The 19,875-nt window shown below is 41.2% G+C and overlaps 1 protein-coding gene across 1 annotated transcript; it reads left to right on the top strand.

Annotated features, from left to right (window-relative positions):
• The first annotated feature begins 2,762 nt into the window (after nucleotides 1-2,762).
• LOC147022901 (pituitary-specific positive transcription factor 1-like) lies at nucleotides 2,763-19,549 on the top strand. Its single transcript, XM_085887859.1, has 4 exons — nucleotides 2,763-2,942; nucleotides 3,147-3,311; nucleotides 4,910-4,970; nucleotides 13,764-19,549. The coding sequence occupies exons 1-4, from the start codon at nucleotides 2,924-2,926 to the stop codon at nucleotides 14,017-14,019; spliced, it is 501 nt and encodes a 166-aa protein (XP_085743985.1). The 5' UTR covers nucleotides 2,763-2,923; the 3' UTR covers nucleotides 14,020-19,549.
• Nucleotides 19,550-19,875: the final 326 nt, after the last annotated feature.

The raw sequence follows: 19,875 nt of genomic DNA, 5'->3' as shown, positions 1-19,875 counted from the left end.
CACATGTACACATTACATACATACACACATATTACTTACACACATGTACATATTATATACATACATATTGCATACATATACACATACTTATTACATACATACATATTACAAACATATGTACATATTACATACATACTGTACACACATACAGATTACACACACACATGTACATATTACATACATACATACATATTACAAACACACATGTACATATTACATACATACTGTACACACATACAGATTACATACACACATACATATTACATACACACATATACATATTACATACATACACACACGTACATATTACATACATACTGTACACACATACATACACACATGTACATATTACATACATACACAAACTTATTACAAACACACATGTACATATTACATACACACACGTACATATTACATACATACTGTACACACATACATATTACATACATACATACTGTACACACATACATATTACATACACACATGTACATATTATATACATACTGTACACACATACATATTACATACACACATGTACATATTACATACATATTACATACACACATGTACATATTACATACATATTACATACACACATGTACATATTACATACATACACATTACATACATACACACATACATATTACATACACACATGTACATATTAGATACATACACACATGTACATATTACATACATACTGTACTTCTTCTTTCGGTGGTTCCCGTTAGGGGTCGCCACAGCGGATGAACCGTCTCCATTTCGCTCTATCCTCCACATCTTCCATTGACACTCCAACCACCCGCATGTCCGCCCTCACCATATCCATGAACCTCTTCTTTGGCCTTCCTCTTCTCCTCCTACCTGGCAGCTCCATCCTCAGCATCCTTCTCCCGATATACTCCGCTTCCCTCCTGTGCACATGTCCAAACCATCTCAATCTCGCCTCTCTCACTCTGTCTCCAAACCGTCCTACCTGCGCTGTCCCTCTAATACACTCATTCCTTATCCTGTCCATCTTCATCACTCCGAACGAGAATCGCAGCATCTTTAACTCTGCCACCTCCAGCTCCGCTTCCTGTCTTTTTGTTAGTGCCACCGCCTCCAAACCATACAACATAGCTGGTCTCACTGCCGTCTTATATACTTTCCCCTTCACTCTTGCAGCTACCCTTCTGTCACAAATCACTCCTGCAACTCTTCTCCACCCACTCCATCCTGCCTGCACTCTCTTTTTCACTTCTCCATCACACTCTCCGTTACTTTGGACAGTTGATCCATCCATTAGGACCATACTCTGTGCAGAGCGTTGGTGCCACCGAAGCAGTCTCCTTGGCTATTGGGAACAATCCTGGATGGGTCGCCACTCCGACACAGGATACCAGCAAGCTGGCACTCATTTTGCCGACCTCGGAAGGATGACAGGCAGAGTCAACCCCACCTGGTGTTAATTCAACAGCTGAGCGGGATTTGAACTCAGGACCCTAGGATCCCAAGCCCACTACCCTAGCCATTAAGACAGTTGATCCCAAGTATTTAAACCCATCCACCTTCCCCACCTCAACTCCTTGCAACCGCACCATACCACCACCCTCCCTCTCATTTCCACACATGTACTCCGTCTTACTCCTACTGACTAACATTCCCCTTCTCTCCAGTGCGTACCTCCACCTCTCGAGGCTCGATTCAGCCTGCTCCCTACTCTCCCTACAGATCATGATGTCATCCGCGAACATCATAGTCCATGGAGACTCCAGTCTGATCTCGTCCGTCAACCTGTCCATCACCATTGCAAACAGGAAAGGGCTCAGAGTCAATCCTTGGTGCAATCCCACTTTTACCTTAAACCGGTCCGTCATTCCTACCGCACACCTCACCGCTGTCACACTGTCCTCATACATATCCTGCACGATCCTCACATACTTCTCCACCACTCCCGACTTCCTCATACAATGCCACAACTCCTCTCTTGGCACCCTATCATAAGCTTTCTCTAAATCCACAAACACACAATGCAACTCTTTCTGGCCTTCCCTATACTTCTCCATCAACATTCTCAAAGCAAACATCACATCAGTGGTGCTCTTTCCTGGCATAAACCCATATTGCTGCTCACAAATCATCACCTCTCCTCTCAACCGAGCTTCCACTACTCTTTCCCACAATTCCCATAAGTATTTCATTCTTCCCTTTCACAAAAAGATTGGACCACCATCTCCACAGCACCTGATATTGATTCCCCTTTGGGAATACTTTCACAAACTTCTACTTTCTCTCATGCACAGGCTTATCCTATCTCATCCGCAAATTTCCTTTCCATCCTTGCAATCAAGTGACTTGCTTTCTCAATGTGGAAAGACAACCAGACTGAGGATAACTTTCACTCATTCCATAATGCTTGCAAAAAGTGTCTCCTTCCTCTGGCAACCCATAAAACATCCATTCCTCTCCTCTTTTCCAGTTCGTTCATTCCATTGATATTTATCCCACTATCAGTTCTACCTTCCTCTTCCATGAGCCTCTGCTCCTATATATATATATATATATATATATATATATATATATATATATATATATATATATATATATATATATATATATATATATATATATATATATATATATAAAGACAACAGCATGAGGATGTTCACACCCATTGGATTAAAATGACACATGAGCTTTTTCCCAACTGAATGTCTTTCTCAAATGCAATAATCTCACCTGTTGTTTTTTTTTTTTCCCTTTTTTTTTTTTTTATTCCACAGCTAGTTTCTTCCCTTCTTGCTCGACTTCCCTTTCTTTGGCACCTCCATCCACTACCTGCAACCACCCCTGGGACAACACAGGACTGCCAATTGCGGCTGGATCAAAGGCCTTATCCTCAGAGGTGCAAGATCTCGAAGATTTTGCAAGAGAATTCAAGATGCGGCGCATACAACTCGGTAATAAGATTTTATACATTAAAGCACCTGATACAATCAATTTGTTGTTGACTAGTAATGCCCTCAGGACAACTGGGGATGGCTACTTATGTGTTACCCATGAAGAAGCAGTGCCACTGCCACCCAGAAATATCCTGAACCAATTGCAATTTTTTTTCTCTTCAAACAATGATGTGTCATACCACACCTGTCTTGGAACTGCAGGTTATACACAAACATGCGTCGGGGCAGCATTGGCAAACGTGCAAGGTTCACCACTCAGCCAGACAACAGTTTGTCGTTTCGAGAACCTTCAGCTGAGTTTGCGCAACGCATGTCGACTGCGTGACCTCTTGGCACAGTGGTTATACCATGCTGACACCAGCAGAGGTTAGCCTCTTTGATATTTCTATCTCAGCACTTGGCCCTTACTTCTTGAATTGATTTAATACTGAGAGAGGACTCTCCTCAAAGATTATGGTAAAGGCAGCAATCCTTAAGAAGTGTGTGCCCAAGTTTTGCAGTAACAAGATTGTAATGCACTTTCATAACCTTTTTCTTGGAAATATAGTGGCAATATGTCCAATATTGTAAAATGCTTTTTATTTGGATCAGTGGAATGCAATTCACAAGAAGGGAAATTTATTTAATTCTGAAAAGGGCCATCTAAATAATATGTGACTTTCGAAATGACGTGGTCCGCCACAGAATGCTTAGCGTGGATGTGCAGAAACCCCAGGAAACGTTGGCGATCAGGGTATCATAAAGTATATCGTGTGTCGGTGATAAGTATTGTTACTTAAAATGGATCACAAAGCTTCTCAAGCAAGCTGAATATACTTGGAAAAGCACGTGAGAGAAAGGGCCTCTGCACAACTAAAGACTTAGAGAACCTTCTCAGCTCACCAAATGGGCACCTGCTTGAACCGCAAACTCCCGACCATGTGGGTCGGTGCAAGGTCTGAGTGGGCAGGCGTTTGTTACACAAACCCCCGACGGATCGCTACCAGTAAATGGACTGTGTATCTGGATTAGGTGCTTCTGAACACCGATGGGAAGGACATATCTGGAGCTTGTGCATGTACAGGGAAAGTATTAAATCATGTTGGGAGTGGGGAAGGTGAGGGAGTGAGGGAGTGACAGGAACTGTGAGGGCTGTTATGAATATATTGTTCGTTTGGTTCCGGGACCACAAGCCAAATTTCCTAGATTTTTGCATCTATTGCTTATAGGAAAACTGTCCGTCCGTGTGTGTGTGTGTGTGTGTGTGTGTGTGTGTGTGTGTGTGTGTGTGTGTGTGTGTGTGTGTGTGTGTGTGTGTGTGTGTGTGTGTGTGTGTGTTTTATATATTCACTTTGGCGTCTCACTTGTATTAACAGGAGAATAGAGGAAATCAACACCTCTCCATCTCATCCACGGATATTTCTCGTATTTCCTATATTGTCACGAGTCCGTTTTGCATTCAGGAATATAACTTGAAATTGCCACTCTTTCGTCTAAATGCTGAAACTTATGTTTTTAAAAAAAAACATTTAAATTACATATTTCGCACGAGCAACGACAGGTTAAAAGTGCTTGACGAGCCAAACCGAGTCACTGCAAACGCATGCATAGCACCTGCGTGAAAGGCCTCGAAAGTCCTGTATTGTTTTCTTATAATGTTTATGTGTAAGTGCACTGTTTGACTCTTAGTGAATGGGTTGTCTGCACAAATGCCACGGTGACTTTGTGTATTATTTATTTATTTCAGCGCTGTCTTTATGCAGTTATTGGAGTCCGTAGTAGTGCTGCTTATTACACTATCTTCTTTTATTGGTCTTGGTCCCTCTCTCTGCATGGTGCAAAATAGGCTCTGTATTTATTACTTATGCTTTGAGGTGCATGGCACTTATAGCTCTGAAGACATTATTAAAATGATAAGGTGGAAATAAAGGAGGAAAAGCAATAATCTTGAACGAGATGTACATTTTTTGTGGAAATTGTTTCAGATGGGTTTGGTGAGGAACATCACGAGAATGAACGGAAACGAAAACGAAGAACAAGCATAAGGTGCCAACATGTTTAACATATTCATTTTAATTAAAAAATAAGTTGTGTATAATTTATTTTTTTTACCATTTAAAAAAGGCATTTCTGGCTTAAGTTGCGATCTGCAATGTGTGGAGTCTGTGAAATACACCGAACGACTGACTACAAACAGTCAGCTGCAGCACACTGTGGCCTGCAGTTCAACCAGCCAACGCTTGTTTTTTTTTTTTTGCAATGCCAACCAATCACCTGTAAATCAATCCATGGACACGTTTCTGGCTCACTGGCCTTATGAGACTATCTTTATTTTTTACTAAAAAGATGTTTAAAACAAATAAACATTTAACAAAGCTGAGGGCGTGCACCTCGACACACCGCCAAAGTACACAGTCCACCAAAGCTTGTCAAACTAATATGTCAAACTAAGGAAAGTGAAAGAGAGAAATGGAGGCACACCATCCACACCAGATGCGCACACCAATCAGAGGGTAGAGAATTTGAAAAGATAACAATAGTTAGTGTAAAAAGAGAAAGAGCTTGAGAAGATTGATTGATTGATTGTGTGTTCTGCCTAAAGTCAGGTATTTGGCTGCTTGACAAGGGTGATACTGAGTGGTTTGCCATTGCCTTCCCAGCTGTTAGTGAGGGCAAGAATTTGTAATTTGACCAGGATGCCGGTGATAACTGATCGCTTCTCTTGGGGAAGGACATAGTCGGATCTTTAACACCCACCAACAAACAATAGCAGACTGGACACCCAGTTCAACGTCCATTCGGTAGACAGCACAAATATTGATTTATCACACTGTCAATGGTGAAACAACGGGATGATAGCGTGTAGCTTGGGTCAGGATTTCAACCCAGGCTTGACAGCTTAGAGAAGAGTACGTGTACCTCTCAGCCATGCATCCTGCCAGCCCCTTGAGAAGAAAGTATGGGGAAAGTTTTTCCTCGCAATGGAACAGAACAGGAAAGAAGAGATTTAGAACAAAGAAGGAATAAAAGAGGGCTTCATTAAAATGAAGATGAGTCAAAAATGAAGGGTTTTTTTTTTCCAACTCTTAATTTCTTTTAGCATAAGTACTGTACTGTGCCATTGAAAACATGCATTTGTGTATAATATTGTAATCCTTCACTCTTTTATAAAGCCTGGTGTTAGCTTAGTGGTTAAGGTGGCTGGCTTGGGATCTTATGCTTCAGTCACATTTGGCTCGGTGGCCGTAGGGTCTAAAAAATCTACGGCCACTAGCAATTATAGGGCGGCCACAGTATTTCCACAGTCACACAATGAAGCAGTCACATATGTTTTTATTTTTTGGGTAGCCGCACGGGGTATTTAGAAATTGTGGAGACCGAAAACGTGGGTTGTCGTACGGTCTTTGATTTGATGTCGCACGGTGACCTTAGGGCGTCCCTGCAGCGGCCATAGAATTTTCAAGGCAGACGCAAGGTAGCCTCAAGGTGCCCGCAAGGCAACCGCAGGGGGGCCCTAAGGCGAACGTGGAAATAGTGCGGCCGCCGTAATTTTTTGGGAGTTGGCAAAATTCATTTTTCATTGATAAGAGTCTACGGAAAACGCACGAATAACGCAAGCTCACCGTACGCCTTACGTACGGTCGACGTGTAACACATCTACGTCATGGCTACGGCTTGTCGAATTGCTACGGCCAACCGAGAAATGAAAAAAAATATAACTCCGCGCTTTAATTCCACGGAGACTCCTACAGCCTGTAAAAGATAGCCATACGGCGTAGGGCCACCCTGAGGCCACCTCAGAAACTCTGCGGCCGCCGCACGTTTCTGTCAATTCAAGGGGGGGGGGGGAGTACGGCCGCCGTATCCGAGCCGTAGAGCAAATGTGACTCATGCTTTAGGGTCCTGAGTTTGAGCCCCAAATTCCACTGAATTAACACTAGGTGGGGTTGACTCAGCCTGTCATCCTTTCAAGGTCAGCGAAATGAGTACCAGTGTACTGGTATAGGGGCACAGCATCAGTGGCATAGTCCATCCATCCATTTGGACCATACTCTGTACATAGTGTTAGTGCTGCTGAAGCAGCCTCCTGGGCCATTGGGCACAATCCTGGACAGGTCACCACTCTGACACAGGATCCTCAAAGGGCTCAATCATTCCAGCAAGCTGGTACTCATTTTGCCGACCTCGGAAGGATGGCAGGCTGTCATCTGCACCTGGTATTAATTCAACGGCCAATCAGGATTTGAACTCGGGACCCAAGGATCCCAAGCCTACCGCCCCAACCATTGAGGAAAATGCCAGGGGCATAGAAAAGGCCCCTTTATATGGTACTAGACGACCCGTGAACCCGTTGGGTTCCCGTTGAGACAGCTTGGTTGATAAAAATAAAATCATTTCAAAAAATTAAAAAGAAAAAATATCGATAGCTCCAGTGAACTATACCGCTGAGGTTGTTTGCATTGACCAAATTCTCCCGAAGAGTACTTGACTGAATCGGGAATTGATTTTTTAAATAATTTTTTTCTTTGCCCGATTTTAACGAAACTTGATACTACACACAGCAGGAGAATGGTGAGTAAGGTGGGCCAAAAAAATTTGCGTATTCGTGTACAGTTTTGGCTGTATTTCCGGAACATTCATACATACATACATACATACATACATACATACATATGAAATGAGAGTTTGAGTAATATATAGATGTGCCATGCGGCAAACAATAGAAAAGAAGGGACATTGCATAGCTTGTACAAAATGCCAAACAATTGCAAAGAAGGGATTATTGCAGAGCTTGTAGAAAATGCCAAACAATAGACAATAAGGAATTATTGCATAGCTTGTAGAAAATGCCAAACAATAGCAAAGAAGGGATTATTGCAGAGCTTGTAGAAAATGCCAAACAATAGAAAATAAGGGATTATTGCATAGCTTGTAGAAAATGCCCAACAATAGAAAAGAAGGGACATTGCAGAGCTTGTAGAAAATGCCAAAAAATAGAAAATAAGGGATTATTGCAGTGCTTGTAGAAAATGCCAAACAATAGACAATAAGGAATTATTGCATAGCTTGTAGAAAATGCCCAACAATAGAAAAGAAGGGACATTGTATAGCTTGTAGAAAATGCCCAACAATAGAAAAGAAGGGACATTGCATAGCTTGTAGAAAATGCCAAACAATAGCAAAGAAGGGGCATTGCAGAGCTTGTAGAAAATGCCCAACAATAGAAAATAAGGGATTATTGCAGATCTTGTAGAAAATGCCAAATAATAGAAAAGAAGGGATTATTGCAGTGCTTGTAGAAAATGCCAAACAATAGACAATAAGGAATTATTGCATAGCTTGTAGAAAATGCCAAACAATAGCAAAGAAGGGATTATTGTAGAAAATGCCAAATAATAGAAAAGAAGGGACATTGCATAGCTTGTAGAACATGCCAAACAACAGAAAATAAGGGATTATTGCATAGCTTGTAGAAAATGCCCAACAATAGAAAAGAAGGGACATTGCATAGCTTGTAGAAAATGCCAAACAATAGCAAAGAAGGGATTATTGCAGAGCTTGTAGAAAATGCCAAACAATAGAAAATAAGTATTATTGCAGAGCTTGTAGAAAATGCAAAATAATAGACAATCAGGGATTATTGCATAACTTGTAGAAAATGCCAAACAATAACAAAGAAGGGATTATTGCAGAGCTTGTAGAAAATGCCAAACAATAGAAAATAAGGGATTAATTGCAGAGCTTGTAGAAAATGCCAAACAATAGAAAAGAAGGGATTATTGCATCGCTTTTAGAAAATGCTAAACAATAGCAAAGAAGGGATTATTGCAGAGCTTGTGGGGAATGGCAGACAATAGAAAATAATTGACATTCAGAAAATATTGTGTGCTTGCTGTGCGACCCTTGTGTTCTTGGGGGGAACCAAGTAATACTCGAGAAAAGTTAATATAAAGGGGAACCCCACATCGAAATCGGTTAAAACTCGTCAGTACGTAAAGTTCTTCTTGTTCCTTGAAAACGAAAACACATGAGAATAATGTGCATGTGTGTGAATAATTTGTTGAAAAAATTGCCGCCCCTTTATATTAACTTTTCTGGAGTATTACTTGGTTCCTCCTGAGAACACAAAGGTCGTACAGCATGCCCACAATATTTTTTTGAATGTGCCTCGTTTTCTATTGTTTGGCATTTTCCATGAGCGATGGAATGGAATGTCCCTCCTTTTCTTTTGTTTGGCATTTTCTACAAGCCATTCAATAATCCCTTATTTTCTATTTGGCATTTTTGACAAGCTCTGCAATAATCCCTTGTTGTCTATTGTTTGGCATTTTCTACAAGCTATGCAATAATCCCTTATTTTCTATTGTTTGGCATTTTTGACAAGCTCTGCAATAATCCCTTCTTTGCTATTGTTTGGCATTTTCTACAAGCTATGCAATAATCCCTTATTGTCTATTGTTTGGCATTTTCTACAAGGTCTGCAATAATCCCTTCTTTGCTATTGTTTGGCATTTTCTACAAGCCATGCAATAATCCCTTATTGTCTATTGTTTGGCATTTTCTACAAGCTCTGCAATAATCCCTTATTTTCTATTGTTTGGCATTTTTGACAAGCTCTGCAATAATCCCTTCTTTGCTATTGTTTGGCATTTTCTACAAGCTATGCAGTAATCCCTTATTTTCTATTGTTTGGCATTTTCTACAAGCTCTGCAATAATCCCTTCTTTGCTATTGTTTGGCATTTTCTACAAGCTATGCAATAATCCCTTATTGTCTATTGTTTGGCATTTTCTACAAGCTCTGCAATAATCCCTTCTTTGCTATTGTTTGGCATTTTCTACAAGCTCTGCAATAATCCCTTCTTTTCTATTGTTTGGCATTTTCTACAAGCTCTGCAATAATCCCTTCTTTGCTATTGTTTGGCATTTTCTACAAGCTATGCAATAATCCCTTATTGTTTATTGTTTGGCATTTTCTACAAGCTATGCAATAATCCCTTATTGTTTATTGTTTGGCATTTTCTACAAGCTCTGCAATAATCCCTTATTTTCTATTGTTTGGCATTTTTGACAAGCTCTGCAATAATCCCTTCTTTGCTATTGTTTGGCATTTTCTACAAGCTATGCAGTAATCTCTTATTTTCTATTGTTTGGCATTTTCTACAAGCTCTGCAATAATCCCTTCTTTGCTATTGTTTGGCATTTTCTACAAGCTCTGCAATAATCCCTTCTTTTCTATTGTTTGGCATTTTCTACAAGCTATGCAATAATCCCTTCTTTGCTATTGTGTGGCATTTTCTACAAGCTATGCAATAATCCCTTATTGTCTATTGTTTGGCATTTTCTACAAGCTCTGCAATAATCCCTTCTTTGCTATTGTTTGGCATTTTCTACAAGCTCTGCAATAATCCCTTATTTTCTATTGTTTGGCATTTTTAACAAGATCTGCAATAATCCCTTCTTTGCTATTGTTTGGCATTTTCTACAAGCTATGCAATAATCCCTTATTGTCTATTGTTTGGCATTTTCTACAAGCTCTGCAATAATCCCTTCTTTGCTATTGTTTGGCATTTTCTACAAGCTCTGCAATAATCCCTTCTTTTCTATTGTGTGGCATTTTCTCCAAGCTATGCAATAATCCCTTCTTTTCTATTGTTTGGCATTTTCGACAAGCTATGCAATAATCCCTGATTGTCTATTATTTTGCATTTTCTACAAGCTCTGCAATAATCCTTATTTTCTATTGCTTGGCATTTTCTACAAGCTCTGCAATAATCCCTTATTTTCTATTGTTTGGCATTTTTGACAAGATCTGCAATAATCCCTTCTTTGCTATTGTTTGGCATTTTCTACAAGCTATGCAATAATCCCTTATTGTCTATTGTTTGGCATTTTCTACAAGCTCTGCAATAATCCCTTCTTTGCTATTGTTTGGCATTTTCTACAAGCTCTGCAATAATCCCTTCTTTTCTATTGTGTGGCATTTTCTACAAGCTATGCAATAATCCATTCTTTTCTATTGTTTGGCATTTTCTCCAAGCTATGCAATAATCCCTTCTTTTCTATTGTTTGGCATTTTCGACAAGCTATGCAATAATCCCTGATTGTCTATTATTTTGCATTTTCTACAAGCTCTGCAATAATCCTTATTTTCTATTGTTTGGCATTTTCTACAAGCTCTGCAATAATCCCTTCTTTGCTATTGTTTGGCATTTTTGACAAGCTATGCAATAATCCCTTCTTTTCTATTGTTTGGCATTTTCGACAAGCAATGCAATATTCCCTTATTTTCTATTGTTTGGCATTTTCGACAAGCTCTGCAATAATCCCTTCTTTGCTATTGTTTGGCATTTTCTACAAGCTATGCAATAATCCCTTCTTTTCTATTGTTTGGCATGTTCTACAAGCTCTGCAATAATCCCTTATTTTCTATTGTTTGGCATTTTCTACAAGCTCTGCAATAATCCCTTCTGTGCTGTTGTTTGGCATTTTATACAAGCTATGCAATAATCCCTTATTTTCTCTTGTTTGGCATTTTCTGCAAGCTCTGCAATAATCCCTTCTTTGCTGTTTTTTGGCATTTCCTACAAGCTCTGCAATGTCCCTTCATTTCTATTGTTTGGCATTTTCTGCAAGCTATGCAATAATCCCTTATTTTCTATTGTTTGGCATTTCCTACAAGCTATGCACTGGGCATTTCCCCCAAGAATATCATTGATGATGAAGGTTGTCGTCAAGTTTCATGAAAGTTGTGTGTGTGGTTTTGTAGAAGAAAGAAAACACATTTTAGGGGGGGGGCAACCCCCCTTCTCCCATAGGAATTTTCAGTTCCTTTGTTAACGTTGCACACAAAGACACTGGTTCATATAAATGGAGGGGTGCTTCGTGCTTCCCTTGATTGCTGTAAGAGTCTCTGCTTCTAACAACACCGCCATTGCATACTTGTACTGCCCAAGAACAGAACTCGAGCTAATAGCTGATGAGCACAAATTAGCAAAAGAGCAAAAACTGTGAAACTTAGGTGGAATTTGTTTCGAAAGCCATTAATTAGACGTATTGTCTGATGTATATTCCAAGTTTCAGCTCGTTTCAATGTGTCGCCTTTGGGATATGAGTGCCAACACATTTTGGATGGACAGACAGATGGACAGACTGACAGACACCAACGTGAATTTTGAGGTTTTCGTTTAAAAACGCAAGAATGCTCAAATGGACGTTGCTGCAATTTGGAACATATTACCTTGGCATAGAAAGGAGTTACGTCTGAAATTTGTAGCCAATTTCATCCATTGGAAGCTGAGAAACAAATTTTCAGTCCCTGTATTAAAATTACTTGCAGAGAAACCATTCCATTTTAAGGGAGGGGCGTTTTATGCCTCCCTTGATTAAGCCAACACCAGGCATAGCGGCATAGTCGTGCTCCAACAAAATGATAGCTATCCGGCAGCCAAGCTGCCCTACGCAAGAAGAAGAAGGTTCTTTTATATTCCCATGAAAACTCATCTTCATGCTTTCCCTTTTCCCATAGTTCGTTCATACACTCGATTACTCCCTCCTTGTTACCTTCTCCATTGAAGGTGGATGGAGGTTATGTTTTCACCCCTGCCTGTCTGTTTGTTTGCCTGTGAGCAAGATATCTTAAAAAGTTATGGACGGATTAGGATGAAACTTGGTGGGCAGGTTCGGTGTGTGACAAGGACAAATTGATTCGATTTTGGTGAAGATCCGAATCTAGATACCGATACGGGATGAAAATTTTTTTTGAAGTGATTCTTGATCACCATTGAGAGATAAGGCCAAAAACAATCCATCCAGCCCCCTCCCATGCATAGCACGGGTACCTCACTCGTAGCATAATATTTCAAAAAGTTGTGGACGGATTATGACAAAACTAGGTGGATGATTTAAGAACAAGCTGATTCGATTTGGTTCTGGTCCGGATCCAGATCCGACCTATCAGTGGGATACAAAACATAAACTGTTCAGTATGGCGGAGGTATGGGCTCGACCGAGTGCCGTTCTAGTTCAAATATATAACACTAGCAGTGACTTACTGGGCCGACTTTGGAGCCGTACACAAAATATGTGACACTTTGGGGATTGAGTGAGTGTTTCCCAGAATGACACAGTGTCACAAAATGGAGGGTGAGGGAGTGGGGGTGGGGGAAGCAGAATGTCAGAGCCACAGTCACGTGTCGCCATTTTCATCTTGATGTGTGCAGCCATCTTAGATTTCCTTTCACCACGACAGGAAGATGTGCCATTTTAGAACGACCTTACTTTCGCTTGAATTGATCCAAAAATGGCAGAGGCACTGTTTAAAACATTGATTCGACGCTACGAGAGGGCATATCCGAAAAGAAGAAAGCAGGCAGTTCACCTAGATGTTTGTAAAATTTGGGGGGGAACCGAAGGGCAACTTTAAATCATTGACTGAGCTATCGAATTCCACCGATAGACTTGCCTCCAGATTAACTTAAAGGCCGACATTGCTCTAATTCATGGAGTCATGTATTTTTATTGGGGTGGGGGGGAGTGTGGGGGACTGTGAAGCATCACCGAGCATCATAAGGGGAGGGGAGGGGTGTCCAAGAATTGCCCCCTAAAAGTCGGGTATTTTGTGTACCTTTTTCAAATTCGAATGAGTTCAGGTAGTCCTTTTTTGAGTGGCACGAGGCATAAATTTATTGTTGTATTTCAACCAACTCTCATGTGTAATCTTCGTTTTAGAGATATGGTTACTGGCACAGCATTTGTGAATTATCTTGAATAGCTTTTTCTTCAATTCCTTTGTATGCTTAAAAAAAAAAAAAAATTCTCACTATTTCTTGTCAAACAGCATCCAAGCCAAACACACCCTAGAAGCAACCTTTTTACGCCAGGCACGACCACCACCCGCCCATCTGCAGGCCCTCGCCGTCAGCCTTGGTCTCCCTCATCATGTTGTTCGAGTCTGGTTTTGCAACCGGAGACAGCGGGAGAAGCGCGTACACTCACAGCCGTCACTACCGGTAGCTCTTGATGTCAGGAATCGTCTTATTTCTCCTGTAAGCCCGAAAACAACAATTCCATACGAAACCCATTTCTCTTTGTAGAGTTGTTTTTACTTTGATACTCCAAAAAAATTTCACAATAAAAAAAAAAAATAGATTGGGTTATAAATTGGAAAATTAATAAAAGCTTGTACACTTAGAAATAACATCACACTGTTCTCGTGTATTTTGTATTGTGATATAACAGATTGTTGTCCTTAAAGTAAGAAGTTCAAGTCTCACTGAATGTGGCACTTTGAAGGATTTGTATTTTAAGTTTCTGAACCCCGAGTTGGTCCCGTGAGATTACAAGATTCCAGCCAGTTCAACCAAGGCCCTCATTGAAACGGTGTTCTATCTGCACACACGTGATGCAAGTATACATTTCGTACTTCTTGGTGACCCCCTCAAGCAGCTAGGACAATTTGAGATGGTAACTGCTCAATAAATGCTACTTAAAAAAGGCAGTGCTGCCCACACCACCCAACTGAAATAAACGCATACACACTCTAGCTGTAGCAGGTGTGTGGTCAATATGTGACTTTCAAAATGACGTATGAATGCTAACGAGGCCTTTCATGCATGCACTGTGTCTATGTTTACAGTGATTCGTTTCTGCTTGTTACAAGTGCAAAATCTCCAAGTGAAATAGCTGTTTTTAACACGACGAAGGCCCAGTCATTTTGACCGTTTTCGTTTTTTTAAAATTCCTCTTGCTTCCTGTGTTTGAAAAGCACAAACTTGTTGTTTCATGACTTTTCATGAAAAAGGTTTAAATTACCTGAGTGGATTTTGTAAATCTGAAATGCATAAATCTATACTAATAAGTGTGTGTGTGTGTGTGTGTGTGTGTGTGTGTGTGTGTGTGTGTGTGTGTGTGTGTGTGTGTGTGTGTGTGTGTGTGTGTGTGTGTCCTCCATAACTCCAAAACCATGAAACCTTGCAGCCTGAAACTTTCCATGCATACTAAGGGAACTCCAAGGAAGTGCAAGAGTGAAAATTGGGTGTTTGAGTTAATTAAAACACCCCTTTTGAAGATAATTAACGGCCTTATTTAATTATAACCTTCATCAGGTGTTCGGCCACCTTGCTCTATATGGGGTCTTAAGGCATTTCCTGGGTTACCTCATGCCTGGTGTTGGCTTAATAGTTATGGTGATAGGCTTGGGATCTTAGGATCTTGAGTTCAAATCCCCCATGGCTGTTGAGTCAATACCAGGTGGGATTGACTCTGCCCGTCATCCTTCCGAGGTCAGCAAAATTGTACCAGCTTATTGGTATCCTGTGTTGGAGTGGCAACCTGCCCAGGATTGTACCCAATCACCAAGGAGACTGCTTAGGCAGCACCAATGCTCTGCACAGAGTATGCTCCCAATGGATGGGTTGGGTTACTTTGCTGGGATCTGAAGCCACCATGTTTTTTGGCCTGCTCAACAATATCTTGACTTTGAACAGGCCACAATGATTTCTTTGTGATAAAGTCTTTTTTTCATTTTCCTAACTCGTATTATCGAATGTCTTTTTATCGTAGTTTCGAATCGCTGGTTACATTACAATGCTTATGAACGCCCGGAGATGCCAGTGTTTGTGGCTTTATTTTATTTCCACCCATGTGATAACCTTGAGAATCTCTTAAACTAAGCTGATTACAAAATTTAAGCTTCAGATTTGAACTCAGCAGCAGTTCCGATGCTAAAAAAAAGTGTTCATTTGTCCAATTTGGACATTGCATGGGCGTTTCTGGGTGCACAGTTTTATCGACGGCACTTGGTAATCACTTGCCAAGCCAGGCGTTCCGTTGGAGTGCTTGCTTGAGTGCTTAAGCCACTTACCGAGTGCCCGACCATTGATAGTGGTACAGTTCATGTCCGGATCGGGAGGTACAGTCAAAAGTTACTGCAAGGTAGAGGTGCGTATACAGCGCAAGCGGACGTGGTACACATCAGTCGATCGAGATCTGTAGAGATTCTCTGTGGGTGTGTGGACATGCCATGCCTATGATGGGCGCTATGGTGGCAAAGTTTCATCACATAACTTATGGAAGTTTTATCAGGTTTTCCTTTGTCCTCGCAACTGTTTCTAAAGCATTTGGTTATCGGGTTTGCTTTACAAAGGTTAAATGTTTCTCTTTGTGAGTTTCAATGCAAAATATATTTGAAAGCACCCGATTTCCGAGCCGTTTGCCATGTGAACGTGTTTTCTAAATTACCGAGCCAATTTTTTTTCCACCCGTCACACACAGCTGTTTATAAAGATTAATGTTTGTGCACATCTCCCCGAAACATCGATATAAAATGCAGCGTTGTTTTTCAGTGAAAGCTATTCAAGGTTTTTGGGGTGTAAACAGTACATAGTGGAGTCGATAATCGCACTGACTCCGATGTGCCGATTCCCAAAAAATTGCCGATATCGGCCAAGTGTGTGCGTGTGTGCGTGTGTGCGTGTGTGTGCGTGTGTGTGTGTGCGTGTGTGTGTGTGTGTGTGTGTGTGTGCGCGTGTGTGTGTTGTTCATAAAGCATAATATATTATTATCTCGACTAACTCCCCTCCCCCACCTCTCACTCTCACTCTCACTCTCACTCTCACTCTCACTCTCACTCTCTCTCATCCTTGCTCCACCTCCTCCCAATACTATACAGCACCCTCCTCCCACAACTCTCTTACTCTCCTCTCTCCCTCTCCCTCTCTGTCGCTGTCTCTGGACATATCTTGACAATGGTTATGTCTGGATGGTGGTTTTCTCCATAAGTGTCTGGACGGTGGTTATGTCCAGGTGGTGTTTGTCTTCGGATGCGTCGGGGCTGTGTTTGTCTCCAAACGTGTCTGGGCAGTGTTTATGTCCAGACAGGAGTTTGTCTCCGGAAGTGTCCGAGCGGTGTTTGTCTCCGGATGTGTCTGGGTGGTGTTTGTCTCCGAACGTGTCCGGGCAGTGTTTATGTCCAGACGGGAGTTTGTTTCCAGACATGTCTGGATGGGAGTTTGTCTCCAGACTTTTCTGGATGGTAGTTTATCTCCAAACGTGTCCGGATGGTAGTTTGCCTCCAGACGTGTCCGGATGGGAGTTTGTCTCCAGACTTTTCTGGATGGTAGTTTGTCTCCAGATGTGTCTGGATGGGAGTTTGTCTCCAGACTTTTCTGGATGGTAGTTTGTCTCCAGACATGTCTGGATGGTAGTTTGTCTCCAGACGTGTCTGGATGGTAGTTTGTCTATGGACATGTCCGGATGGGAGTTTGTCTCCAGACAGGAGTTTGTCTCCAGACATGTCTGAGCGTTGTTTGTCTCCAGACAGCATGGCTGCGTATACGTTCGGGTGGTGTTTATGACTGGACAGGAGTTTGTCTCTGGATGTGTCCATGCGGTGTTTGTCTCTGGACTGTGTTTGTCTCTGGACTGTGTTTATCCCTGGCCATGTCCGGGTGGTGTTTGTCTCTGGGTCGTATTTATCGTATGACCAGTTGAAAATGGATTTCAGACATTATTTTGTTTCCATCTTCACTGTTATTCTATGCAGAAGCATTTTGATGAAGCAATCATAATTAATGCTCCACCGCACGTCTGCCTTCCCTTCCTCTCACCTCTTGCTGCCTTCCCTTCCTCCACTTCTCCTTACTCTCCTCCCTCCTCGCTCACTCTCGCTCCTTTCTCTTTCCCCCTACCTCCTCTCTTTCCCCCTCCACTTCTCCTTCCCCCTCCACTTCTATTTCCCCCTCTACCTCCTCACTCTCCCCCTTCTCTCACTTCCCCATCCCTCTCCCCCCCCTCAGTATTCCCGCCAGCAAAGCAGCGGGTGGTATTTGCTCGTAAAAAAATAAAAAGATTTCCGGCTTTCATAGTGTTAACATAATTTTCAGCATTTAAACAAAAGAGCGGCAATTTTAAAATGGTTAACCATAATTGTTGTGTTATTGGATGCAAATTGGACTCATGAGAATTTAGGAAATACAATAAATATCTGTGGATGAGATTGAGAGGTATTGACTTCCTATAATTTCTGTTACTACACGCGAGCGGCCGCAGTGGAAAAAAAAAACAACACACACGGATGGACGCTTCTCCTTTTACCAATAGATGCAATAATCTAGAACAATCTTTCTTGTGGTCCCAGAACCAAACAATATATTTACAACAGCCCTCACAACTCCCACCCTCTCCACTCCCAACATGATTAATAGTAAATATCATCATTTTAAACTTACCCTGTCCATGCACAAGCTCCAGATATGTCGTTTCCATCGGTGTTCAGAAGGAGTTCCCAAACCAGATACGGTGCCTTCCTCAGGGAATTGTACCTGATACATCCAGCTCACAAGTAAATATAGCTGGCACGTCACGTGTAAATATTTTCACGTCACAAAGATGTCTTTTGCCAATGACTTGATTACCGTTACTTGGTAATGATGCTCAGCATCGTCTTTCCAATCACAGATATCCATTAAATAAATCACCCAGCTTGCCATGTTCACAAGGTTCAAAGTCCATTCACTCGTAGCGATCCGTCGGGGGTTTGTGCAGCACATGCCCGTCCACTCGGGCCTTGCACCGGCCCACATGGTCGTGAGTTTGCAGTATGGGCAGTTACCCATTCGGCGAGCTGAGAAAGTTCTCCAAGTTTTTCGTTGCATGCAGAGCCCTTTCTCTCAAGTACTCTTACAAGTATTTATGGCTTCTTTTACAAGCTTTGTGAGCCATTTTAAGTGACAATCCTTGCTCGCACACATTATATACTTTATGTTGCCCCGAATAGCACCGTTTATCGGAGTTTCTGCACATGTGCACTGAGCATTCGGGATAACTACGTCATTTAGAAAGTCACATATTGATGATGAAATCTTGCAATCCTTTCAGTTGCGACTGTATAACAGATGAGATGCCTTTTGAAAATTTAATCTTTGAATCTTCCCTTCCATTGCCAATATTAAACACGTACACATATGGAGAATCGAGCAAGTTTTCACACTGACGACCTCTCTTATTTCTCTCTTTTCAAGAGTCATTGCAGATGGTCGGATATCGCAGATTGTTCATTGTAGGATATTCATTTGGACTTCATTGCGAGTGAGGAGAACGAACATGATGATACGATTTCTATTTGATGTCTAGATCGTAAAGGTAACTAGCTTTTGTTAAGAGTTATTATTCTTATTATACTGCAATCTTACAATTATTTAATTGAATTTTTTTTTTTTCCTGGTTCTAAAACTCATTCACTTTGAATAGCTGTGTTGTGTTTGATTTTGTTGTTTTTAATTACAGGATAAAATTGGGAATCGACTTTTACATATTGTATGGTTGAGTATTTATAAATGAAAGAGTTGACAACGTGTTACATTTCTTCACCGTTTATGTGTAGTTATTGTGTAGTTTATGTGCAGTTATTATTGTTGATTATATTTGTGTGGATATCCCTCAGCCACATGTGACATACAGGCACTTTAAATGAGTTCACAGTTTTGGAAACACCGTGGTTGCCATCGAGTACACACATAGATTAACCTCTTGTTTTGGATTGTATACCAAAACTAATCGCACGCATGTTAAATTGTTGTGTTGTTTCTGTACAAATTTGACATTGTATTAAACTCAGCATTCCAACCTGTTCTGTCCTGTGCAAATCTTGGTGATGTGGTTATCTCCGTAACACTGATATTGCACTGCGCATAGCACGCTCGGCACATGTATACGGGCCTTGCACGTACTAGTTGTAAAACAAAAAAAAGCTGTTAGGGTTAGTTACGTAAAAGTTACTTAAAGGTTAGTTACACCAGACGTACTTAAAATCCTGTGCTACCCAGAGACAAACACCACCCGGACATGGCCAGAGATAAACGCAGTCCAGAGACAAACACCGCATGGGCACATCCAGAGACATACTCCTGTTTTTCAGATGAAATTTGGTGGAGAGCTTGGGTTTGTGACAC

Source organism: Eptatretus burgeri, chromosome 7 (genome assembly GCF_056783735.1).
Source record: "Eptatretus burgeri isolate ZD-2024b chromosome 7, Ebu_testis_v1, whole genome shotgun sequence".
NCBI classification, from domain to species: domain Eukaryota; kingdom Metazoa; phylum Chordata; class Myxini; order Myxiniformes; family Myxinidae; genus Eptatretus; species Eptatretus burgeri.
The sequence above is the reverse complement of the archived record's forward strand: the minus strand, read 5'-3'. Positions and strand labels throughout refer to the sequence as shown.